The 26,816-nt window shown below is 45.2% G+C and overlaps 1 protein-coding gene across 3 annotated transcripts in view; it reads right to left on the bottom strand.

The window, feature by feature from the left end:
- Window positions 1–26,816, bottom strand: part of sema6bb (sema domain, transmembrane domain (TM), and cytoplasmic domain, (semaphorin) 6Bb) — a 151,488-nt gene that overhangs the window by 42,115 nt on the left and 82,557 nt on the right. The window contains exons 2-10 of one of the 3 annotated variants that reach the window (XM_036978094.1): window positions 26,628–26,754; window positions 25,486–25,600; window positions 21,667–21,727; window positions 21,471–21,533; window positions 8,077–8,175; window positions 5,847–5,937; window positions 5,177–5,296; window positions 4,604–4,692; window positions 3,627–3,838 (exon numbers count right to left, since the gene is read on the bottom strand). In XM_036978094.1, the coding sequence (XP_036833989.1) occupies window positions 3,627–3,838; window positions 4,604–4,692; window positions 5,177–5,296; window positions 5,847–5,937; window positions 8,077–8,175; window positions 21,471–21,533; window positions 21,667–21,727; window positions 25,486–25,600; window positions 26,628–26,733 (956 nt within the window). In that variant the 5' untranslated portion in view covers window positions 26,734–26,754. Of the gene's footprint in view, window positions 1–3,626; window positions 3,845–4,588; window positions 4,693–5,176; window positions 5,297–5,846; window positions 5,938–8,076; window positions 8,176–21,470; window positions 21,534–21,666; window positions 21,728–25,485; window positions 25,601–26,627; window positions 26,755–26,816 lie in introns of all 3 variants that reach the window. The other 2 variants (XM_036978093.1, XM_036978092.1) reach the window with 2 other exon arrangements.

Here is a 26,816-nt window from a genome sequence, read left to right on the forward strand (position 1 = left end):
CTCTCTCTGTCTCTCCACCTCTCTCTGTCCCTCCACCTCTCTCTGTCCCTCCACCTCTCTCTGTCCCTCCACCTCTCTCTGTCCCTCCACCTCTCTCTGTCCCTCCACCTGTCTCTCTCTCCACCTCTGTCTCTCTCTCCACCTCTGTCTCTCTCTCCACCTCTGTCTCTCTCTCCACCTCTCTCTGTCCCTCCACCTCTCTCTGTCCCTCCACCTCTCTCTGTCCCTCCACCTCTGTCTCTCTCTCCACCTCTCTCTGTCCCTCCACCTCTCTCTGTCCCTCCACCTCTCTCTGTCCCTCCACCTCTCCCTTTCTCTCTCCGTCTCTCTCTGTCCCTCCACCTCTCTCTGTCCCTCCACCTCTTTCTGTCCCTCCGTCTCTCTCTGTCCCTCCGTCTCTCTCTGTCCCTCCGTCTCTCTCTGTCCCTCCGTCTCTCTCTGTCCCTCCGTCTCTCTCTGTCCCTCCGTCTCTCTGTCCCTCCGTCTCTCTCTGTCCCTCCACCCCTCCCTTTCTCCCTCCACCTCTCTGTCTCTCTGTCTCTCTGTCTCTCCACCTTTTTCTGTCTCTCCACCTGGTAAGGACCAAGTATTTATTCAGCTCCTGCCTCAACCCAGGGCCCAGGGGAGGTATCCAGCTGTGACTGCCACCGCATCTCCCTGGTGGCACAGCCTCACTGCTCTCCTGTCAACTGGAGACGCCTCCCTCTGACACCATGTCATCCTAATGGCTCCTATGAGGCTGGGTCTCCAGAGGGCCCCCTGCTCTGACTAACTCCGAAGCACCGCCACAAAGCGTTATGTATTACAGTGAATGCTGCAGAAGAAGCGGAACTCCTTCGTAGGCGACTCTTTCGTCCACGTGCTCACGGCTGGCTGGTGGGGCACCCCGGCTGACTGAAAACAGGCTATACATTTTTATAGACAAAGATATAGTATCTGAGCTGCATGTGATTGAACAGAAATCATATGCAATCCTTTCATTTCCTTCCTTGTAGACAGAATAAAACATGGTTGTGAGGATTACTTTTAAAATGTACTAGCCTAATCCATAAGTTTACTAATACATCAATTAACTAATATAGGAAAAAATGCACATATTCAATAGTCTAGAAGAAACAAAGAAAAGTTATTTTAACCTGGTAGTGATTTATTTTCTTACAATTTGCAATATAATATTATTATCAATAATAAAACTAGGCCTAGGGTATTTCATTGAAAACCAGACTCAGACAGCATATGTTGGATAGGAAGTGCCTTCAGCAAGGCACTGAGGCGTGTTCTGGCCGATTCCCTCAAACTTGTCAGCAGCACACCGAATCGCTCCATCCATTGGAGGAGTATTAGGCTACTAGTGATTGGCACCAATATGTCAAGTCTGACTGTAGCCTATTAATAGACTACCAGTTGCATTAGTTTTCGATACGAAAAGAAGACAGAATGTGACTGACCTGGAAAGTGTCCAGGCAACTGTGTGCTGATTGACCATAGGCTAGGTGTGTGTGTTCTGAAAGATTATTCTAACCAATCATCTGAATACTATAAGAGCCCCTACCGACACCTGATGGGCCATCAGGGGGGCAATTAGTCAATATCCCCAAATTGCTGTTGGTCATCTGCTATTGCCTGTTTGATTTAAAACAGCATCTAGTAAGATTTAACAGAGAAAGCAAGGATGTTTCGAATGGGATTTGCTTCTTCAAACTGCCCCCTGTAATTCATACGCAACATTGTTTCACATCCTTTAATAACAGACACATAAACATGCAATAGGCTACAGCTCGCTTCACAGCTGTTTCCCTCCGAAATGGAGGGAAAGTCGATGTAGGCTATTGTAGCCTACGGTGCGCTGAGGGCTCTGTACGCAGCGTTGGAGCCTCGGTGCCAAGTTTAGAAAAACAAAAAGCAGCATACGTGACTAACTCACCCCAGAGCCCTGCACTTCCCTGGAGGAACTTCTCCAGCCGAGGCCCAGGCACCATCTTTTCAGGCCATGTCTAGTACTGCTAAGCCCATCTTGCACAGTAGCCAAGTAGCCTAGCCCCAGGCTAGTGTAAAGCATTGCCTAGCCCGGCTTTGCTCACCACCATGTTATCTTCTCAAATAGTCTGTCTCTCTATCCTGCCGCTATAAAAAGCACCCCTCCCCTTTACCTGCAGGCTCAGAGGCTCTCTCATATCCTCCTCTCATAGCCCCCACTGCTCCTATAGATAGATCCCTGACCTCCTGCAGCTCCGGGAGGTTTGGTTGGGCTGGGCTGTGCAGTGAGAAGGATCAGGTGCTTAGAAGAAACCCAAGCCTACTGTTCATCCCCTCAGACAGGAAGGACCAGAGGTAGGAGAGGTGGACACACTGAACTGTCAACCAGTCAACCAAGGATTTGGTGTAGTTGCTAGGCTAGCTAGCTAATGCCACAGACCAGGAAGCTTCATGGGGCTGTAAACTCTATCCTGGCTTTGTAGGCATGATAAAATAATTAATAACAAGCAAACATTGAGGGATGCTGGTGGGAAACTCTTAAACCAGAGCTCTTTTTCCACAATTCCCACACTGGTAGCAAATGTGCACATGCGGGAGATGATACACTATCTCAAAATGGCCACTCCAGATTTCCCAAACCCTCTTCCCTGCTGTGCTCACCACACGCAACCGGCAAAAGCAATATGTCTGGTAAGAGCTTTAAAAGTATGCTGCAGCGGACCACACAGTGTTGGGGAGGTTTACAGCGTACCTCTCTCCCTCTCGCTCTCTCTCTGATTTATAATGGAGCACAGCGGCGGCGCCGTGACTAGGCAGGTAGTGTGTGTTCAGCTGGGCCTCTCCCTGACACGCTGGTCACAGTGTTATCTGTAAGCCGTTGTTGGCCCTGTATAAACCATCCATCTCTCTCTGCAGGTGCACCGCTCCCTTCTAGCCCCCATCCCTCTCCCAGCTCTCCCAGCCCTCCCATCCCTCCCATCCCCCCAGCCCAAAGATAAGATACAGCTGATGAAACAGTTTTAACTCTTAAAGGGTGGCGGGGGGTAGCGCGGCAGATGTTTCCCATTATTGACTTCCTTGTCCTTGAATGGGTTTGAGGGGGTCTTCCTCCTCCTCTCTCTTCCTCTCCTGGCTGCCACAACAGCAGCCATTATGAGTAGAGGATGTTATTAGAGCTGGCATTAGTTGAGGTTTGCTCTCTGCTGATAGGCATCCTGCTGGCTCATCTGCATGGGAGACCTGTGTTGAATCCCTATTAGAGTCTGCTCTGTATTCACCACACACACACACACACACACACACACACACACACACGATAGCCTGAAACGTCTGCATGATATATGGTATATAACACAGGAGACACATCTTTCCTCTACTCTCTTGTGCTGTTAAGTCTGTTTATTGTGCTCCCTCATGCTTTCTCTGCAGCCATCTTCAACCTCATCTAATCCTCCTCTTACCCAGCAGCATCCCTCGTTTCTTTTCTTTCTATTTCATCACTCCAATCTGTTAACTGTCTTCCTCTCTAAAAGCAAACCCTTGAAGCAAATAAATGTGTTCCGCCTAATCGAGAACTGTATCTTCCCCCATAAGCCCTAACCATCTCCCTCTCTTCAGGGACCTCTGTCAGTCTGCCGGTGTGTGTGTACCTGTTGGCGGGGGTGGAGAAGACTCCCAGGATGATGTCCCTGCCGTGCATCCTGATGACAGGGCTGGTGGAGTGGAGCAGATTGAAGTAGAAGTGGGAGTCTCCAGGGACGGAGCAGTTCAGTCTGGCCTTCAGGAACGACGTCCACTGCTTCTCCAACACCCTCTGAGAACCACCCAGGTCCCCCTTACACACCCGAGACACCCGAGACACCTGTACCTGAACACACGTGCACGCAAGCACGTGGAACAGATAGAACAGTCAATGAACTCGCACCATACTACACATCAATGACTATGCACAGAGTTTTCCGCGCTGGGTCAGTTGGTAGCACATATATTTCACACAGTAGATTTAGTGGTTGCAATATTCATGGGATCATACTCATGGAGAATGTATAATAAAGTTTGACAGATTTAAGTCAGAACAATTGTTCAAAATGAAGATAAAAACCTTTTTAGCCCTTGGGTGAACTCATAAAAATGTAAAGTATTTGCGATGCATGATACCACATTTGACAGATCATTGTTTTAAAATGGTAAATTAAGATCTAGTATTCATGAAATCGTCAGTGCATTTGAAAACTGCTTCTTTGGACAATCTCATCCCAAACTACCATGGTACAGTGTAAGTATCCACTTACTGAGAGCCCTACAAACATGCAGCACAAAATGCCTGCGCTAGCACATTTCCACCAAATGTGAATTGCTAATTTATTAGATAAAAAGGATTCTTGTTATGGTCATATTTTTTTGCATGAGCACGTATTTCCACTCTGATATGACTGATGCCATTTGGACCGGTAATGAAAAGGCTTTATCCCGTCTAGATATGCAACAGCACAGATACAGGGAAAAAGATAATCAGAAGTACCAGGCTGGTATTGACATTTGAATAATAACATGAGATGGAACATCCAGGCAGGCAGACACACGACACAGAGGGGCGTGTCCAAAGCTTTACCATTTTGTCTCGTACCTTCTCCAGATAGTTAAACTCCATGGCCATCTCTCTGAAGAAGAAGTAGATGTGAGGACCCCATTCCACTGAACTGACAAAATAGGGCTCTGGAAAAGGATGGGAGAGGACCATGTTACACAACAAACACATCTCCATAGAGCTGTAAGAGACCGAGTCAGATAACTCCCTAATCCCAGACACAAACTCCAGCGTTGCTAAGCAGGCATACACTTTGAGCATTTTTTTTTTTTTAATTGAGGAGGCTCATTTTCGTTGTCAGTTTCAAAACCTGTTATTGTTTGGTTCCTACTGAATACTACTCAGGCCATCCAGCCACATACAGACACAGAGCAGACCTGATCTCGCAGCCCTGGATCCTCTGACCTCAGCAGGGATGCCGCTGACTAAGGCAATGCAGTGAGTCTGACACAGATATTGATCCTGATAGTAAGTGATGTAGTCATAAACAGAGCCTTCTAACAACAGAGGCAACACACACACACAAACAAATACACACACGCAGGCGGACACATACACACACAGATGCACACACACACATGCGCACACACAAATAAATACACGTGGAAGTACCTCTGAACCATTTGGAGTCGTGTTTGACTGTGCGGAGTGCAGGACTGTCCCCCAGGCTACGGTAGATCACAGCATCTATCGCCAGGAAGTCCGTCACAGTGGCCGTAAACAGATTCCCCTCTGGCAAAAAACACACAGTCAGATACAATGGGAACAGCTCATATCACAGCATAGTAACAGCTCATAACACAGCATAGTAACAGCTCATATCACAGCATAGTAACAGCTCATGTCACAGCATAGTGACAGCTCATAACACAGCATAGTAACAGCTCATATCACAGCATAGTAACAGCTCATATCACAGCATAGTGACAGCTCATAACACAGCATAGTGACAGCTCATAACACAGCATAGTGACAGCTCATAACACAGCATAATAACAGCTCATATCACAGCATAGAACATCGCAGAAGGTAGTTTGACATTACATTACACAACTCAATGCATTCGACTGTTGATCAATGAACAATGTATAAGTACATTAGAGATAATTACAGTGGTGCAACAGAGCCTCTAGTACAGAGTGGACAAATCCCTCTATTTCTACTGCTCAGTAATGTGCAATAAAGGTTTCCTATTGTTTCAACCACGGCCAAAGATTGTGTGATGACGGGGAACTACTGCAGCTACACAATGAGGTGTTTAAAGCAATGAGTGTTTCCAAACCTGCGAACAGAGCCACGTTGGCGTGTTTAGGATCATAGGGACAGCGGGCCATCCCACTGACTGTCTCTCCCACCATCTCCAGAGTGTCTCCCTGGAAAGAACACGTGCAAACAGTTCACTATACTATATAATGTTGCTGGAAAACAGAGTGAAGTTCACCTTCACATACAGTAAACATACATGCAACTGCCAAAATGAAGAAAACTCCAACATAAAGTGTCTTAATTGGGCGTTGGGCCACCACAAACCAGAACAGCTTCAATGCTGTTTCTGGAACTCTACGGTGGAAAACGCTGTCTGAGGTGCCACTCCAGAATCTCTCATACTGTAGGTGTTCAATTGGTTTGAGATCGGGTGACTGAGATGACCATGGCATATGGTTTACATAACTTTCATGCTCATTAAACCATTCAGTGACCACACGTGCCTTGTTGATGAGGGCATTGTCATCCTATGGGGGCATAGACATGGTAGCCAAAATAATTGCCAAAATAATGGCCTGCCCAAAATTGTTATACATGACCCTAAGCATGATGGGATGTTAATTGCTTAATTAAGTCAGGATCCACACCTGTGTGGAAACACCTGCTTTCAATATACTTTCTATCCCTCATTTACTCAAGTGTTTCCATTATTTTGGTAGTTACCTGTACATGCCCACAGAGTATGGCAATTAGCATATATTATAAAATATTCACAATATTATTATTCACCCTCTGCAATTATGCAAATGGAACAAATACACACAAACACAACCTTTTGAAACGCATGCAGCTAAACAACCACAGGCGAAATCGTCACAGACACACCATCACCGATTGAAAATTAATTAAAAAATTAAATACTGCGGTTGTCATTAAAACTAGCTATAAATAAACCCTAGGTTCGCTAACTAGTCCCAGGAGAAGCCCTGAGCACGTCAGTCCAGCGCAGGTATGCACTGCTTAGTGTCATTAACAGCCAGAGATAATGGGCCAGGTATAGAGGAGGGAGTCAGTGTGCTGGTATGTTGGAGATGTGACAGACTGAACATATCACTTATTTGAAAGCCTTTGATGGTGAAACTGGACCCCCCATCCACCTCCCTTTCTCCCTCCCCTTTTCCTTCTGCTAATAGATATTCTGGAGGAACATTGAGAAACCGACTGAGCAAATTATTCATATTTATGCACACCTTTTTGTTGTTGTCTGATTGGCAGAGCAAGGATGTGGTTGTGATATGGAACAGGTAAATGGGGTACTGATCCTCTTTCAGGACAGAGTGGGTCGGGTGGTGAGCAGCTCCAGGTACATGAGCAGTACAACCACTTAGCGTTTTCCTTCCAACTGGCCTGGCTGGGTTTCACCAGAGGGGAAGAAACTAACCATCCAGATACATCATAAGCACAGCCTCCTCCTCAGTTCAGCCTCCTCCTCAGTTCTGGCTCACACTCTCCCAGCTCTCGTCTCTGTACTCTGATCATCTTGTTAGGTTATAAATTAACCTTATAACATTTCACGGACCCTTAATAAAGCTCAAACTATGTTTATTCCCTGATTGGGTCATACAGCTGCATAAGACGAAAAACACATTCACACAAGCACTGATATCTAACCCTACCTCCTATGCTGAGTCTCCTCCTACACATCTGAACAGCCAATGCATCTCTGTTGCTAGACAGAACCTTAGTGATATCTGTTCTTCCTCACGTCATCTGACCTGACTTCTGCTCACTCCACATGTTGACTCGTACCAGACTGTGTCTCTTTTCCTCCCATAGGATCCCGGATGGCTAACAGTAACATATCCTGACAGAATGTAAACGTTATATATTCCCCTTACTCCCTCAGTGACATGAATAAGTATGTTTCATATTCTCAGAACCCAACAATCTGCAAGCTCCACATACAAGTGTAAGCATTGTACAACAGCAACCGATATCTGAGGAAAGCGGGCCTTTGTTGCTTTGCTAAGGGCCTCTGTCTCTCTCTGCTTTAGGTATCGAACAAATGAGGCAAATAAGATGTAAATGTGCAAGTAAGCAATATGCCTAATGGTGTTTGTGATTGAGCTCTAGGTTCCAGGAAAAATCATAGTCCATTTATCAATGACGCACCAATCATTAAACTCTGATGCATGACTGAACTGCTGACAGGTAGAGATGTGCTCAGCTTCCCGAAGCAGTAATGACTGCTGATTGAGTAAGAGAGATGGTGTATGTGTGTGTGCGTGCGTTCTATAGGTACTCACAGTATAGTTGGCACACAGCGGATTGAAGGCATTGGTCCCACATACAAACAGACCTCCTTGTCGACTCAGCAAAACCTTCATGAAGTTCCGACACTCATCCTGATAGGAGACAGAGAGGGAGAAGTAAGGGAGGTAGAAATCAGTATGGATCGTCTGTGACTTATTATCCTACTACTAGGTGAAATTAGGCTTCTTAATGCATGATGGGAGGAATTATCACATCATTAACACTGTCAATCACCTCATTATTCAGGCCTATGGAAGCTCCCTGTCTGCATGCCTGCCGCATCAAAGAGTTTCCATTGGCTCACACCAGCTATTGATTGACAGATGGTAATCCCAGCTAACCTTGAGTTTTCAACCAGCACTCGTTTAACTGCAGTAGTACGACCCTTATTACCATGTCATGTTAATAAGCAGCATGCCAATCCCTAGCAGATCCAACATGTTGAACAGGGACCATGTATATTATTCCTGTCACCGGTGTGAGTGTGAGTGCAGTGAGGACTATCCCTATACATGTAAATCCCTAGTGACCCACTCCCCCCTCCCTCCCCTCTCCTGTCCCAGTGAGCGTGGCTCCAGCTCCTGGCCCTGCACCTGGTGCCTCAGCCTCTGACCCTCCACCACGGGGGTCCACTCACCGAGCAGAGCCTCTGATGTCATTAAAGGGATGAGAGGAGGGGGAGGGGCTGATCCTCCAGATGCTCCAGTCCCCAACAGGGTTCTCGTTTTTCCACGGGGGGGGGGGGGGGGGGGGGGGGGGGCGTGGTGAGAATTCCTCACACTGCGGTGGTACCAGGCAGTGAGACGAGTGACATACGAGGAGCCACTGCTCAATGCATACTAAATAATGTCTGTGTGTGTGTGTGTGCGTATATCTGTATCTGTGTGTCTCTGTCTGTGTGTGTGTTTATGTGTGTCACTCCACAGATTCAGTGTTCGTGTCAGTATGATTTGCATGTTTGTTTTTCAGTGGGACTGCAGTCTGAGCGGAAAGCTTAAAGCCAGATGTAACACACTGCACGCTTAATGACAAACGAGACGCAGTGCCAAAATCAATAAATACTTATAAGAGCACATAAGCCTAACTAACACACAAAGTGTGGTCTTTTGGCATGGCCCTGCTGCGTAAATTGAAATACAGGATGTCTGCAGTATAAACAACAGGGATTTATACTGTTTGGAAGCCTCTCATCTCTTACATCATTGTGATCCATGGTGTATCGCTTTATTTGCTCGACTTTTTATTATTTTTTATTTTATTGTCATAATCTGCCTTCATATCCAGAATTTATTTGGCTCCTATATTAACCATACAGCCTGGAGTCTACAGTACTGTATATAGTGCCACATTCAGCTCTCCTTCCCCCTGTTTCCCTCCTCCTCTCTCCCCTCTCACCCCTCCCTCTCCCTGGGCACACTCCAGACAAAGCGCCACCTGTGCTGGCTGGCAGTTCTTTCACTTGACCCAGACCCAGATGATCGCAGCTCCACTTCTCACTGTTTGTGTTACACCACTGCATTATTAATACAGAGCAGCCCGGATAAATTATGCAGTGTGCCGCACATATGAACACAAACACGTTGGTGTTTGTGGTATTGTGAGTGTGTGTGTGTGTGTGTGTGTGTGTGTGCGCGCATGTGCTTCCACAGGGTTCAACAGAGCACATAGGCTCTGAGCTTTGAGTCCGATGTGTGTGTGGGACTGAACACACTGAGGGTTCGTTCCCATACAGATGTTGACCTGAACAAGTGCATTCATCTCCCTGCTGATTTCCAGCCTGTAACCCATCCCTCAGTCTTTATCTTCAGTCAGACCCAGGTCTTGCTCAGAGGAACAACAACCCTCTGTTACCACAACACATCTGCTCACAACCCACCGCAGTCAGAGAGCATTACTACTGAAGACTCCCTCCAACAACCCACCACAGTCAGAGAGCATTACTACTGAAGACTCCCTCCAACAACCCACCACAGTCAGAGAGCATTACTACTGAAGACTCCCTCCAACAACCCACCACAGTCAGAGAGCATTACTACTGAAGACTCCCTCCAACAACCCACCGCAGTCAGAGAGCATTACTACTGAAGACTCCCTCCAACAACCCACCACAGTCAGAGAGCATTACTACTGAAGACTCCCTCCAACAACCCACCACAGTCAGAGAGCATTACTACTGAAGACTCCCTCCAACAACCCACCGCAGTCAGAGAGCATTACTACTGAAGACTCCCTCCAACAACCCATCGCAGTCAGAGAGCATTTTACTACTGAAGACTCCCTCCAACAACCCACCGCAGTCAGAGAGCATTTTACTACTGAAGACTCCCTCCAACAACCCACCACAGTCAGAGAGCATTACTACTGAAGACTCCCTCCAACAACCCACCGCAGTCAGAGAGCATTACTACTGAAGACTCCCTCCAACAACCCACCACAGTCAGAGAGCATTACTACTGAAGACTCCCTCCAACAACCCACGGCAGTCAGAGAGCATTACTACTGAAGACTCCCTCCAACAACCCACCGCAGTCAGAGAGCATTACTACTGAAGACTCCCTCCAACAACCCACCACAGTCAGAGAGCATTACTACTGAAGACTCCCTCCAACAACCCACCACAGTCAGAGAGCATTACTACTGAAGACTCCCTCCAACAACCCACCACAGTCAGAGAGCATTACTACTGAAGACTCCCTCCAACAACCCACCGCAGTCAGAGAGCATTACTACTGAAGACTCCCTCCAACAACCCACCGCAGTCAGAGAGCATTACTACTGAAGACTCCCTCCAACAACCCACCACAGTCAGAGAGCATTACTACTGAAGACTCCCTCCAACAACCCACCACAGTCAGAGAGCATTACTACTGAAGACTCCCTCCAACAACCCACCACAGTCAGAGAGCATTACTACTGAAGACTCCCTCCAACAACCCACCACAGTCAGAGAGCATTACTACTGAAGACTCCCTCCAACAACCCACCACAGTCAGAGAGCATTACTACTGAAGACTCCCTCCAACAACCCACCACAGTCAGAGAGCATTACTACTGAAGACTCCCTCCAACAACCCACCACAGTCAGAGAGCATTACTACTGAAGACTCCCTCCAACAACCCACCACAGTCAGAGAGCATTACTACTGAAGACTCCCTCCAACAACCCACCACAGTCAGAGAGCATTACTACCGAAGACTCCCTCCAACAACCCACCGCAGTCAGAGAGCATTACTACTGAAGACGCCCTCCAACAACCCACACCAGTCAGAGAGCATTACTACTGAAGACTCCCTCCAACAACCCACCACAGTCAGAGAGCATTACTACTGAAGACTCCCTCCAACAACCCACCGCAGTCAGAGAGCATTACTACTGAAGACTCCCTCCAACAACCCACCGCAGTCAGAGAGCATTACTACTGAAGACTCCCTCCAACAACCCACCGCAGTCAGAGAGCATTACTACTGAAGACGCCCTCCAACAACCCACCGCAGTCAGAGAGCATTACTACTGAAGACTCCCTCCAACAACCCACCGCAGTCAGAGAGCATTACTATTGAAGACGCCCTCCCACATCCCACCGCAGTCAGAGAGCATTACTACTGAAGACTCCCTCCAACAACCCACCACAGTCAGAGAGCATTACTACTGAAGACTCCCTCCAACAACCCAAAGCAGTCAGAGAGCATTACTACTGAAGACTCCCTCCAACAACCCACCACAGTCAGAGAGCATTACTACTGAAGACTCCCTCCAACAACCCACCACAGTCAGAGAGCATTACTACTGAAGACTCCCTCCAACAACCCACCACAGTCAGAGAGCATTACTACTGAAGACTCCCTCCAACAACCCACCGCAGTCAGAGAGCATTACTACTGAAGACTCCCTCCAACAACCCACCGCAGTCAGAGAGCATTACTACTGAAGACTCCCTCCAACAACCCACCGCAGTCAGAGAGCATTACTACTGAAGACTCCCTCCAACAACCCACCACAGTCAGAGAGCATTACTACTGAAGACGCCCTCCAACAACCCACCGCAGTCAGAGAGCATTACTACTGAAGACTCCCTCCAACAACCCACCGCAGTCAGAGAGCATTACTATTGAAGACGCCCTCCCACATCCCACCGCAGTCAGAGAGCATTACTACTGAAGACTCCCTCCAACAACCCACCACAGTCAGAGAGCATTACTACTGAAGACTCCCTCCAACAACCCAAAGCAGTCAGAGAGCATTACTACTGAAGACTCCCTCCAACAACCCACCACAGTCAGAGAGCATTACTACTGAAGACTCCCTCCAACAACCCACCACAGTCAGAGAGCATTACTACTGAAGACTCCCTCCAACAACCCACCACAGTCAGAGAGCATTACTACTGAAGACTCCCTCCAACAACCCACCACAGTCAGAGAGCATTACTACTGAAGACTCCCTCCAACAACCCACCACAGTCAGAGAGCATTACTACTGAAGACTCCCTCCAACAACCCACCACAGTCAGAGAGCATTACTACTGAAGACTCCCTCCAACAACCCACCACAGTCAGAGAGCATTACATTACTACCACCTAGTGCATCTGGTTTCCACTGATCTCTAATCCTCCTGATGTTGAGCTGGTTGCACAATTGCACACGTCCCCAGCGTGGCTCCTCTTTGTTTCATAAACCTACAGTATACTATTAACTAAGCATAGAGACTTAAGAAACTCCACTAAATGAAACGGACTTCCTTGGACCATGATGTTGTCACTAAACTGAGGATGAGCTAATTACCATAGCCAAGTTTAGAAATGCTCGAACAACACTGGGCAGAGATACATTTTTAAAGCTAGTTTCCTGCAATTCTACACATTGTTGTCATGGCTTATGCCGTGTTCTTATGCTATCAGCGACTCAAACATTAAAACCAAATCATGGCATTTTTGGAATTTTAGATTCTTCCTGACCATCTAGTTTTTATTTTGGTGATTGTTAGTTCTCAAAAATATATACTTAAATTATATTTTCTACATACTTTATCAATGTTTTACCATCCCCCCAAATATTTAAAATAAATATATGTACAGTACCAGTCAAAAGTTTGGACAATAAAGAAAAACCCTTGAATGAGTAGGTGTGTCCAAACTTTTGTCTGGTACTGTATATTTTTTTTATCATATTTTGAGACCGCCGCAGCTAAATGAATATAGGGGAAACATCGTACCATCACAGCTTCTCACTAAAGCCTCAAAAGTTTCCCTAGCATGCTCGAATGGGCCCATCACTGCTGGGACCTGCCAAGAGCTCAGAGAGAGACAGAACTCTTTCCACGCTCCAGCAGGCTACTTTCCTTACCTCCTCCCCTCTGTTCTCCTCTCCTCTCACTTCCCTCTCCTTGGGTGATCCACGCTTGACTCTGATCATCAGAAGCAGATCTGTCATTTCAAGGCAACATTCTGACTTAGACTTTGATGTAAGGCAGAGTGACTGGGGCACGAGAGGGTGGGGGGCGGAGGGCGAATACGGAGGACAAATTAACAGCAGTGCTAAATTAGCACAAATTTGCCCGTAAAAAGGCGCTTCCTGCCCACGTCCTCTCTTACTCAGCATGTTAGTACTAAGCCTCTCCCAAGCTCCTCTTGTATCTCACAGAGGCTGTTTGATGCTAATCCTGTGTGAATGCACTACAGGCCAGCATCAACATCTCCCCTGAAGAGGAGGAGGAAGGGGAGGAGGGGGGAGGTGAGATTCAGAGACTATCTAAGGCAGCTATGTGGCAGTAATGGTTAGGACACCTGATGGCTGACCCAGAGTTGCAGGGTCAGCTCCCTGTCGGGTACACTGTGGTCTCTCCTTGACCAAAACACTTAACCCAAATTACTGCAGTATGTGGCCTGCTAAGGAAATGAGAAGCATGTTCATGTTCAGCTGGAGAGTTGGTGTATTTAGGGCATCTGCAGAAACACAATTCAACAAACATACAATAAGATGTGAAACCATATCATGGTGAGACTGGTCTTGTCTTGTTCAGAGGACTGAAATGCAGACCCCCTCTGAGAGTTGGTATTAATCAAACAATCTTACTAAGTGCTGCACATAAGAATGAACTGCTCTTTAAAAAGCCTACATGGCGTTCCCTTTGTTTGCATACTGGCTGACCATGCCCTTGAGCCAGCTGAGGCCAGGGATCTCTCTCTCTCTCTCTCTCTCTCTCTCTCTCTCTCTCTCTCTCTCTCTCTCTCTCTCTCTCTCTCTCTCTCTCTCTCTCTCTCTCTCTCTCTCTCTCTCTCATATATATATATATATATATATAAGGATGGATTTGTCCAATGTGATACATTCGGTCAATTCAATATATATATTGAATTGACCGTCCTTTCTGATCAATCAACCCGGAAACATTTCATTACATAACCAATTGCTCTGGTGGCGAATGTATCACATTGGACAAAACCATCCCGGGAGCAGGACAGGACATTTACAGGAGGTGAAGTGGATGAGTGGAGGTTTGGGGTGGAGGGTGTGAGTGGCAGGAGGATTAGGAGAACAGAGGGTGGGTGGGTGACAGGGGCCTAGAGGCTTGAGTGAGTGTGTGCAGGGCTGGATGAAGCCCCTGGGCCCAGACCTGTGGGGCACCCAAGAGGAAGCAAAATAAATATACACATACACACACATCTACTGTATATAGTATTTTTTTTACTGCAACCGCCAACCACAGGAGGATTGGTGTAGACAACCTGCTGTCACTCTGCTAATCATCAGATGGGGAGAGGAGAGGGGGTGGTGCCCTCATTGTGACTGGTTAGTTGGGTGTCAGGGGCTGAACTCAATCCCATAAGGGGCCCAAGAGGCAAAATATTGCGCCTTGGAATAGATTCTACAAGTGGACCTACCAGGAAAATCCACCCCACAACATACAGTAACATATACTTTGTATCCCTTGTTTACTCAAGTGTTTCCTTTATTTTGGCAGTTACCGGTTTGTCAGTTGGGAAGGCCACAGTTTGGGCAGCATGGTTGTCAAATATACAGCTTGTTGCGTTGTGGCCATAGACCTATAATACATAGAAGGGTTTTGTAACCTCTTAACCTGGGAATTTGACAGTTAAACTCATGGGTACACAAGCAAAGGATGCCAGTCCTGACTTGAATGGGAACTGGTTGGTTGCGTGAAAAACGTGTGAAATTGAGTGAAGAACGTACAGTTGGGAAAGCAACTGCTGAAAAGAGAAGGCTAATCTGTCCGTAGAACCAATATACTTTTTTTCCGTAACAACTCTTAGCTAACATAGGCACTGATTTTTAAGTGAGATAGGCTATTTCCACAACAAGCACCTCTGCCATCACCGTGACAAGCCTAAGGCTTCATCATTAGGCGAATCAGTGTGTCATTGGAAATTGTACAGTACCAGTCAAAAAAAGGGGGTTTCTTTATTTTTTACCCTTTTCTACAAAATCAGCCAACAAGTGCTCAGCATATGTGGGAACTTCTTCAAGACTGTTGGAAAAGCATTCCAGGTGAAGCTGGTTGAGAGAATGCCAAGAGTGTGCAAAGCTGTCATCAAGGCAAAAGGGTGGCTACTTTGAAGAATATCAAACATAAAAGTATTTGTTTAACACATTTCTGGTAACTACATGATTCCATATGTGTTAATTCACAGTTTTGATGTCTTCACTATTATTCTACAATGTAGAAAATAGTAAAAAAATAAATAAAAACCCTGGAAGGAGTAGGTGTGTCTAAACTTTTGACTGGTACTGTGTTAAATATCCTACTGTAGCCTATGCTATATATACTGTATATATATTTCCTCCTAATATTGTACAATCAGTGCGTCACTTCATTAGCCTGGGCTATTGTTGGTATGAATTCAAGACCAGATTGATCTCAGTTTTTCAGTCAGTCAGAGCAGTCACTCATTTCGGTGGTATTAAAAAAGATTCAGCTCATGTTTTTTTGTCATGGAAACGACGTTTTTAAAAGGAGGGCTATAACAGAAAAAACAAAGCGCTGGGGCCTATGATTTCTTAATCCAGCCCTGAGTGTGTGTATGTATAGTGGGGTCTGAAATGATTGACAACCTTGATAAAGATGACTGTATAAGAAATTACTGTAGAAAATACTGTACAAGATCAATTATTCAAATACTGAGCTATATTGTATGCCAAAATGGGAAATTATATTATTTTATACTGATAGAATTGCTCAGAGAAAGAGATTTTGTTTTACAAGTAATACTTTTCTTTAAAAGGGGAAACATTATTGACACCACTGTTTTCAATATGTTTCAATACCTCTCCAATGAGATGGCCATTCCCAAATGTTGATTTTGTGGTCATCTAACCACTTTTTGGGGGATTTTGATGGGTTATTATTATTGTTTTGGGGCGGCAGGGTAGCCTAGTGGTTAGAGAGTTGGACTAGTAACCGGAAGGTCGCAAGTTCAAACCCCTGAGCTGACAAGGCACAAATCTGTCGTTCTGCCCCTGAACAGGCACTGCTGTCATTGAAAATAAGAATTTGTTTGTAACTGACTTGCCTAGTTAAATAAAGGTAAAAATAAATTGTCTTGCTGGAAGATTCACTTGCACTCACAGAGGCAACCAGGTTTTTGGCTAAAATATCCTTGTCCCTGGCCTTAGCATTCTGTGTTTTCGTTATTATTTTTGGTTAGGCCAGGGTGTGACATGGGGATTTATGTGGTTTCTTTTGTCTGGGGTTGTTTGTGGTTATGGGATTGTGGTTAGAGTAGTACTCTAGGTAAGTCTATGGTTGCCTAGAGTGGTTCTCAATCAGAGGCAGGTGTTTATCGTTGTCTCTGATTGGGAACCATATTTAGGCAGCCATATTCTTTAGGTCTCTTGTGGGTGATTGTTCCTGTCTTTGTTACACCAGATAGGACGGTTCTTGTTTTTTCACGGTTCTTGTTTTTTCACGGTTCTTGTTTTTTCACGGTTTTTGTATATTCCATTTTCATCCTTATTAAAGATGTATCTAAATAACCACGCTGCGTTTTGGGCCGCCTCTCCTTCAACAGAAGAATCCCGTTACAATCCTGGTACTGGGTTAAGTTCATGATGCAGTTGAACGTAACAATGGGCCCAGGACCAGTGGACGCAACATATCCCCCATACCATCAAAAATCCACCACCCTATTTTACAGTAGGTTACAGTGGGGTTATTTTCTGCTGGTGCATTCTCATTTCGACACCAAACCCACCACTGCTATGCATGCCCAAAGAGCTCTATTTTCAACAAAGCACCGGTTCCAATCCAGTGCCAATGTTATTTAGCAAACTCCAAGCATTAACATTTGTTGGGTGACATGAAAATAAAGCTCTGGTGGGTTTGGTGTCGAAATGAGAATGCATGAGTAGAAAACAACCCCCCCAAAAACAAAGACGTCTTGATTGCGTATGTCTTCATACCCCAGAGTTAATTCTTGGTGGAAGCACCTTTGGCAGCCATTACATCTGTGAATGAATTCACATTAGTGACGGGAATGTCATGAACCGAAAGACATGCTTGCGTTGCAGCTCAAAAGTACTGTAAATGTCACAGTAGCCACTAGCCAGGAGGCTAAGCATTGAAAACGATTCTACTAACTAATGTTAAGAAAGCAGCTCTTAATTTATCTACCATATAGACTCGTAATTATTGCAACAAAACCATATTACAATCTTGAATAATGCAACAATTCAAAAGAATGTGCAGACAATTCTTTTTTCGTCTGTAGCTCCAAGACAAAAGCACAGTTACTGCTAGCTAAAGCTAACAACATATCTTCATCAAGTAACATTATCCTATCAAAAACGAACAATAAACCCTCTTATACAAATATAAAAGTGCAGTAGGCCTACCTCATTTTTATAAATATCATGCAAATCATTAGGCTACATGTGGCAAAATCAAATTGCCACTGAAAACGTGGCTAGGCTATAATTCACTGGGTTGAGATGTATAATTCACTGAGTTGAGATGTTGAGCTGTTATATGTGGAAGCCCATTCCCCCCTCCCAAAAATAAAATACACTGTAGATACACATAAATCATACATATAGGTTATGTTTCTTCATTTGTAGCATTGTGTGGCTCCATGCTGCAGAGTTCAGCACAGCAGGACCACCGGCAAACGTGTGGCGAGTTGGCATTTTCCCCAGCCCTTTTGATTTGGTTTAATAAAAAATATTGGCACAAAAGCGTTGGGAAGATGGACAAAGTACTTTTGTTTAAACGTTTTTTAAAAAACAACATATGACCTGATTAGAACAAATCTGGTCCCATCATAGCCCATATAAACCGTTTTTTACAGCTGATTTATTACTGTCACTCCCAGAGTTTTACCTGGTTAGGAAATCAACTCCCCCACACACACCACTCTGGGACCTGTGGTGGCACCTCTAAAATCACCACACAATGTTAGAAATGAAAAAATAACACATTTTATTTGTATAATCTACTATCTCAAAATGTTCACGTAGTGTGACTTGCATATCTCAAAATGTTGACTTACATATGTCAACATTTTGAGATAGTATCGACATTTTAAAAAATGTAGGCGGGAATGGCCTTCCATAGTATTCTGTAGCTCAGCTCAGCCAGCAAGTGGCAGCTACAGCGACAATTTCAAAATGCAATTTCAGCTAAAACCTAAGATATAAGAAAAATGTCTGTACATATCAGCTGTTTCAAAAACATTGCTCTGCTATTACCATTTATACTGTAGGAGTGTTGAGCTCAATGAGACAATTCTGTTCACACTGCCCTGCTGGGAGGGGCCAACATTGAGCGAGATGTGATCCTTTCGCAAGTTTACACAACAGTACTGTCTCTCAAGAGTCGATGCCTCTCGAGAACCTCACGAAAATGTCCCTTTGCTATCGTCAATGTGAAAACGGGCTAAGATTCTACAGACTTAGCACAACTCTTTGGGCAACATACTGTATATCCATTGTTTTTGTCAAAACTACTACACCTCTTGGAAAGCCATTCTGTTGTGTCTTTATCGTTAAAATGTGTGTAATTGTCTCACTGAAAAATAAAACTCTATCCCAGGGTTAGATTTTTAGAAGACATATGCAGGTTTTTCTCTAATGTTTTACCTGGGTTTGCTCCTTTCATATTTATTTTGATCCTGAGAAACTCCCTAGTCCCTGTTGGTGAGATGCATACCAATAACATAATGCTGCCACTACAATACAGAGGGTTTATTTTTTATTATTTTTCCTTCTTTTCATTTTGTCATACAGGCCAGTGATATGGAGTGAATGCAATGTTGTTGATTCTCTGTATTTTCAGGTATAGCATCATGTTATGGGCATGCTTGTCACCGGCAGGGACTGGGGAGTTTGTCATGATTCAAATAAATATGAAAGGAGCACGGCCCAGGTAAAAAGTTAGAGGAAAACCCACCGTAGTGTTCTGAAAACCTAACCCTGGGATAGTGGGACAATTACACACATTTAAATGCCAAAAAGCTGAATAGTCCAGTCTGACTTAAATCTGCTTGTCAATACTTTTTTTAACCTTTATTTAACTAGGAAAGTCAGTTAAGAACAAATTCTTATTTTCAATGACGGCCTAGGAACAGTGGGTTAACTGCCTTGTTCAAAGGCAGAATGACAGATTTGTACCTTGTCAGCTCGGGGATTTGAACTTGCAACCTTTCAGTTACTAGTCCAATGCTCTAACAACTAGGCTACCTGCCGAAGTCGGTTCCTCTCCTTGTTCGGGCGGTGTTCGGTGGTCGACATCACCGGTCTTCTAGCCATCGCCGATCCATTTTTCATTTTCCATTTATTTTGTCTTGTTTTCCCACACACCTGGTTTTCATTCCCTCATTACGTGTTGTGTATTTAACCCTCTGTTCCCCCCATGTCTTTGTGTGATATTGTTTCTTGTAAGTGCTTGTGCACATTGTTGTCTTGTGCGCGACGTGCTTTGTACCCATTGTCTATTTTTCTGGATGCCGGTGGTTATATATATGTATATTAAACTGCTCCGGTTATTACCCAGTTCTGCTCTCCTGCGTCTGACTTTGCTGCCACCAGTTACGCACCCCTTACACTGCTTGAAAACCAGAGACAAGATTTGAGTATTAGTGTCCATCAATGATTCCCAACCAAATTTACTGAGGTTGAGCAATTTTTACATAAATAATGGATTTATGTTGCCCTAAGAGCTTTGGAAGGTTGGTAGAATCTTATTTAAAAAGATTCACAGATGCTAATAGCTTTTAAAGGTGCTTCCACCAAGTGTTAACTCAGGGTGTGAAGACATACGCAATCAACACATCTTCAATTAAAATATATATATATAATATATAGGTTGTGTAGATTGGTAGAAAAAAAATCCAATGTAATCCCTTTTAAGGTGTATTTTTAAGGTGTCAAAATGTGAAGATTGTGTGTTGACTTTAGCTCAGTTTATTTTATACAGTAATTTCTGCTCATCTTTATCAAGGGTGTCAATAATTTTGGACCTCACTGTACAGTACATGTGTGCGTGTGTGTGAAGGCCAGGCCACAGAGAACAGGATGAGGGGCTCACTGCATTACCACAGTCACTAGGGCCAGGATGGCCTTTTATCCTTCTCAGTCAGGCCTGTGGACCCCCTTAGGGGCATGCAGGTGGGACTGACTCCCCCGCTCTCCCCCATACCCGTCTTTGTTTCCTCCACCTCCATCTCCTCCATTGTGCCTTTGTCTTGAGGTGTCTCACACAGATTTGATGTCAGGTATTATTTTCAGTGTTAAATCAGTCATTTTTTCTGCCTGGTGGGGCTCAACCTGGACTGCCTTCACTCCCCTCACTTTCCCACACAGACACCTTTCAATAATTCTCTGGTCGGTTGGTGTGTGAGCTGGGATAATGTGTTTGAAGTCAGACAGGAAGGCACTGATCCGCTATGTGGTGGCTGGGAGAGAGAAGGGCTGAGGAGAGAGAGTGGGTGTGTGAGAGATAGCTGAGGTAGTCATGCGTGGGTTGGGTTGACTGTGGGGACTGTTTCACTGTTCATTCTTCACCGCATCTCAGCTCACCTCCTTGGTTTCACCGCTCCCCTCCATTTTGCGAGGGCACACACCGCAACTGGAATGTTTTGCGGGGTGGCCATGTTTGTAAAGGGTGGGAGGGCTGGACCTGTGAAGTGTGTAATGATTTAGGTGAGCAGTAACACTGGGGTGACACATGGTCATGCCCCCTCCGCTAGGTAGAACCAGCAGGATGCCAGTCAAACCGTTGGCACCATGAATGCCCTGCTCCAGGTGGCAAAGTGGGGCCTGTGCCATGTTTCAGTGTGTGTTTGTGTGTGCGTGTGCGTGTGTGAATGTGTGCAAACCTGTAACTGTGTGTGTGTGTCTGTGTGTGCATGCACAATGATTCATTCCCCAGCCCACCTCGTGCTTGCCCTTCATTCGGCAGGTCCTGATGTCATTTTTGTTGGACTCCCATGTTCTCTTCTACAACAGACAGACAGAGAGGACAGAGTAGTTAGCCACGGACAGACAGTCCAACAATGTCAGTTAAACTGGTCAGATAGTACTGTAAGATGTCTGAGGTGTGAGAGGTGTGAGTGCATGGACAGGGCCTCACCTTACTGTAGAACATCTCGTCTCCCGCCACATTGTCCAGCTCCACGCGGAAAAGGTCATCTCTGACAGACAAAGAGCACGGCAGTCAGCCAACAGTAAGACAAAGCTAAGTCTTAGACAGGCACTCAACTGCAGTCCACATGCTCTTGCACATAATGCCTCTACAAATACTCTACTGTCCTATGGACAATTCTGGACATGCTGCAGAATAATGATTGGAGAACAATAACGGTTGAATCCAAAAAATGTAAGAATCCACATCATCTTTGTCTGTTCATACACTGTAGGCTATGACATATGTGGGCTATATCTATGCAACATTTTACAATAAATCTGAATAAAACAGATTTTATATTCAGTTCTGTATAATGTGGTTCTGTAATGTGATGCATTTCAGGCTATGGGTGATGAATAAAAATGTAGAATTGCATAATAGGAACTCGTTTTTTTCCCCCTGGTTTTGTTTAGTCTCATTTGAGTTGACAAAATGTGGTTTTGCTGGGAGGCCTGAATTCTCCATATCTGTCTCACTTGGGAAGAAATGTAATTAATAGATGATTTAATCAAGCAGTTTGCCCGCGTTCATAACCCACCCCCACACAGCAGCACACAATGCCAATGAGAGGACCCATCATATAATACCATCTCCATGCATTCACGCTAGTCACTGCCCCACACTGCACTCACTGCTAATGGATGAATCATTCTTGTATAACCTTGCCGTGCCTGTGAAAGTGTCTTTGGAATCTGAGTTAGGGTAGGAACCTTAAGGAAGACGCTAACAGCTGATGTTGCATATTGATGAAGGACCTGTATTTACCATGAATAAGATGGTGGCTCATGCTGTGCTGAGCTCCATTCAGACACCAGGCATTGAATGTTCTCATCTGTAAATCTGCCATAGCTTGTATTGCAGCAGTATCGATCTTATCTCCTAGATCCTGCTCTGCCTCCCATCGGCATTGCTCTGCCTTACTCCTCTCATCAGCAGAAGGCAGCATCTCTCTGAGTGTTTGTGTGTGTGTGTGTGTGTGTGTCAGAGTGTGCGTGCATGTGTGTGTGTGTCCCTGGTGAGGGGAATAGGGTAAGCCTTAGTGCTACTCTAGTGAGTTATTCACTGGTGGCTCCTCTAGGTTTGTTAAATGATTCCCTCCCTAGGTTACCTCCCTCACAATGCAGGACATGGCTAAGTAGTGTGGATAGAATTACTATACACTTACTCTGTGCTTCGCTCATTGGGCTGAGTCAAAGTTTAAGCAGGCTACAAACATTCAAGTAGAGCAGTTTGTGTGGCATAATCACATCTAGAGCACTTCAGCCCTGTCCAGTATTAACATATGAAAATGTGAACAGGCCTCCTAGTCGGTGTGGTGAGCAGCCAAGGCTGCTGTGGTTTGAAGAGGTCTGAAGATTGTTCTGCTCTCTCTCCTATCTGACTGTCTCCATCAGGTTGTTTGAATGATGCAAAGCTGAGGCCTGCTGTCTCTCTGCCTTACTGTTGCATTTTTACATTGTTTATGTTGCAGGATGTTCAGAAGGCAGGCTAGGCCGTCTATCTCCTTGACAACCACTCATAATTCCTCTGACTGGTATTTGAAGACCTGCAAACAGGTGTGTGTGGATTGCTGCTCGTATTTATAGGCAAGAACCCTGTGAACTGTCCAAAATTGACAAAAATAATGTTATTTTTGGGCCGTACAGACACTGAGCTTCTCTGAGCCTTTCTGAGTCGGCAGACACTGACTTTGCAGAGAATGCCACACAAATAGATGAACCTGAAAACAAACAGAAACAAACGGAGCCTCGCTTTGTAGAAAACCGCAGGTATCTAGCTGGTATCTAGCTCAAAACGTTCAAAACTAAAGACCTATTTTACAGGAGCTACATTTTTTATATTTCTGGCACAGATTGCAGGATGCTCTTAAAGGTGTACACACAAATTAATCATCATGAGTAAGGGACTATGCAAACTATGTAAATAGTTCAAATAAACAGGATTTCATCTATAAAAAACTTTTTCACAGAAAATCGATGATTTGCAGTATGGATCAGATAAGATTGAGGTCATTACCACTAAATACATTAATAGAGACATTTTAGGTGTGCAACAGAATGTTTTATCCCATTAAGGTGTGCTACACTACAGAAAAGGTTATGAACCACTGCTCTAGATTAGCCCCCCCCCCCCGGTGACCTCTGAGGTCAGTGTCTCTCCACGGCCACGGTCACAGCCAGTGGCTCTGCTCACGCTCACTCTTCAGCCTCTAATGGAGATATATATTCTACTTCCTCCCTCCTGCTGCATATGGTAAAATCATCTTACGGTTTGCCACAATTACAAACCAATTAATAATGTTTTGGCCACGTTCCTTGGTAACCTCTCTCTTCTCCGGATGAACACTACTCAATTTGTTTATTTGTGTGGATTAGTCCAGTGGATCTGGAGTTGTGCGACAGGTTCAGGGAGTCCACACATCTGATTACAGAGAGAAAAACGCTGGAGCGTGGTTAGCTAATACAGTAGAGAGACTAGGTGTGGGTACTCTCTCTCTCTCTCTCTCTCTCCCTCTCTCTTTCTTTCCCTCCCTCTCTCTCCATCTGTCATCAGCCAGTAAATGGGAGAGGACAGAGTGGTAGTGCGGTGGTAGCATCCCACGAGTACTTGGGGCTCGGGCAGTGCTTTAATAGTTCTTGCAGTATGAACACCTATGCTAATGGTGACAGGATTTGGGCTCACTGGAGCCTCTTATCAGGCTAGCCACTCTGCTACAGCTTTCAACCAATCAGCAGGCCTCCCCACAGGTACTCCCCAAAGGCGCCGTCGCACTTTTAAATCTCTCACTGCTTGGCACTCGGCTGCCCAGCTCAACACACACACGATCACAGAAACAGGTGCGCGCACACACACACACAGTCCAGCAAAATAAATCCCCTGCTTTCCAATCAGATCACTTTCTGTCGGGGACTGCGAAGACTGCCATTAACCACTACTTATGTAGAAATATATAAATATACACCGTTGTTACAACGGTAGCGTTCTCGTCCCATCAAGCTATTGGATTTCAACATCATCTGGTTCACTGAGACATATGTATTAGTTGACCTTTTCTATCCTGTAACAGCGGTCCTAAAAGATGTGTCAAAGTGTCCCCTGGATGTGGTTGCGTTTTATCACTAACCTGCAGTCAGACAGGTAGCAGTGACTATAGCCCTCCCGTATTTTGGCTTTAGGTTTTATTATTAGGCTGTGTAGCCAGAGTGTCTGAAGCCAAATGCTGCAGGAATTTACATATTTATTATTAGGCCTCTGGATTTGAGGTTAGAGAAACGCCAAAGGCCATAGATCGGGTCATTTCATAACCCAGTATGGGGCTTCTAATTGGGGATGTCTATGGCCTAGCTACCTCCTCTGCTGTAACCACCACCATATGTCTGCCCTACATGGACATACAGTGGGGAGAACAGGTATTTGATACACTGCCGATTTTGCAGGTTTTCCTACTTACAAAGCATGTAGAGGTCTGTATTTTTTTTTATCATAGGTACACTTCAACTGTGAGAGACGGAATCTAAAACAAAAATCCAGAAAATCACATTGTATGATTTTTAAGTAATGAAATTAGCATTTTTAAGTAATTAATTTGCATTTTATTGTTAGAGAGGGCAGACAACATGACTTCCTCAACCTGTGTGACCTCTGGTCTGACCCCACCCACCACAGATTACTGCATTTACTTGAATATGTGACTGAGGATACACAGACAATGCAGGGTTATAAAAGATGGCTGAATACATTTGGTTGCTTGTGGCAGAAACATACCTCGCTCCAATGTAGAGGGTCCGGTTCACCTTGAGGACTCTCTGAATATGCAGTGGCTCCTGTCTCAGGGATGAACGATGTGGCCGACCCAGAAACACTGGGTACCGGTGAACCACTGTTTAGAGCGAGAGCGAGAGAGAGGGGAAGGGAGAGGGATGAGAGAGAAAAGAGAGAGTTACATCATCTTCCTATCATGATAGTAGTTCTCGGGGGGGTGGGGGGGGACACAGGGGAGGGAGATCCATACATCAGCTGGGTTACCATGGGAGACAGAATCTGCCATCTCTCATTGGCCGCCTCCTTCTTCTGTGCCCTTCCACTATTCTGTCCATCACTGTTCCTATCTACCCATCCCAGATAAAGGCCTAGACTGCTGCCTCTATATGAGACTGAGTAAAGAAAAACCTATCCTTCTCCTTCTTCTGTGTCCTGTCCTCCCACTATTCTGTCCATATCTATTCTGTCCATTTCTGTGCAAAACTATTCTGTCCATATCTCTCAGTCTATGCGGCCCACTAATCTACCCATCTGTGATAGGTAGATTAGTGGGCCGCATAGACTGAGGCCCACTATCTGCCCTAATCACGCAGGACTTCAGAGACCCTTCTGGTCCTACGTATTAGCATTGATAGCCTGAGAATGGTCTGAATTCAGCTGGGAGGTGTTTGGAAGACACTATTGAGCTGTGATCAATCATAGTCAGCTCTGTTCTGGTCTGGAGGAGGCTCAGAGTCTGGCTGTCTGTGGGAGCAGTCTGACCTCAATCCCGACTCTGACCTCACACCCACACAACTCACTGACTGCCCTACTCCTCAACCCATGCATGTCAGCCCTGACCTCGCTCTTACAAGCTACACCCTGCGTGGGAGACTCTAACCCTACTTCCATAACCTACACCCTTACACTACTCCACACCTTCCGTGTGAGGCCCTGACTCTCTTTGACCTGATTTCCTGGTGTTTTTACAGTCTTTTATGTCCAACAATGAAAATGCAAAACAAAAAATATATATACACAAATAATATTTTTGGCTCAGAAAACTTTTTGGGCCAAAGAAAACCGCCACCAGTTGGGGAGCCCTGCTGTACACCCTGTGAGTAGGAATAAACCCATACATGCTGAGTATGAGAGAGAGGTATTACCTTCAATGGAGATAAAGTTCAGAGGCCCCGGTTCCTCCGGAAACGCAGTGCTGGCCAATCGGAGGAGCCAGAACAGCAGGAAGAAGGGTGGTGCCAGGGTTGACATGGTGGCAGCAGAATACAGGATCTGTGAAGATGAAGAGAAAGACAGCGAGCAGTCAGTCAGATTAAGCCGTAACAGTGACAGAG

This window comes from Oncorhynchus mykiss, chromosome 5 (genome assembly GCF_013265735.2).
Source record: "Oncorhynchus mykiss isolate Arlee chromosome 5, USDA_OmykA_1.1, whole genome shotgun sequence".
Classification (NCBI taxonomy): Eukaryota; Metazoa; Chordata; class Actinopteri; order Salmoniformes; family Salmonidae; genus Oncorhynchus; species Oncorhynchus mykiss.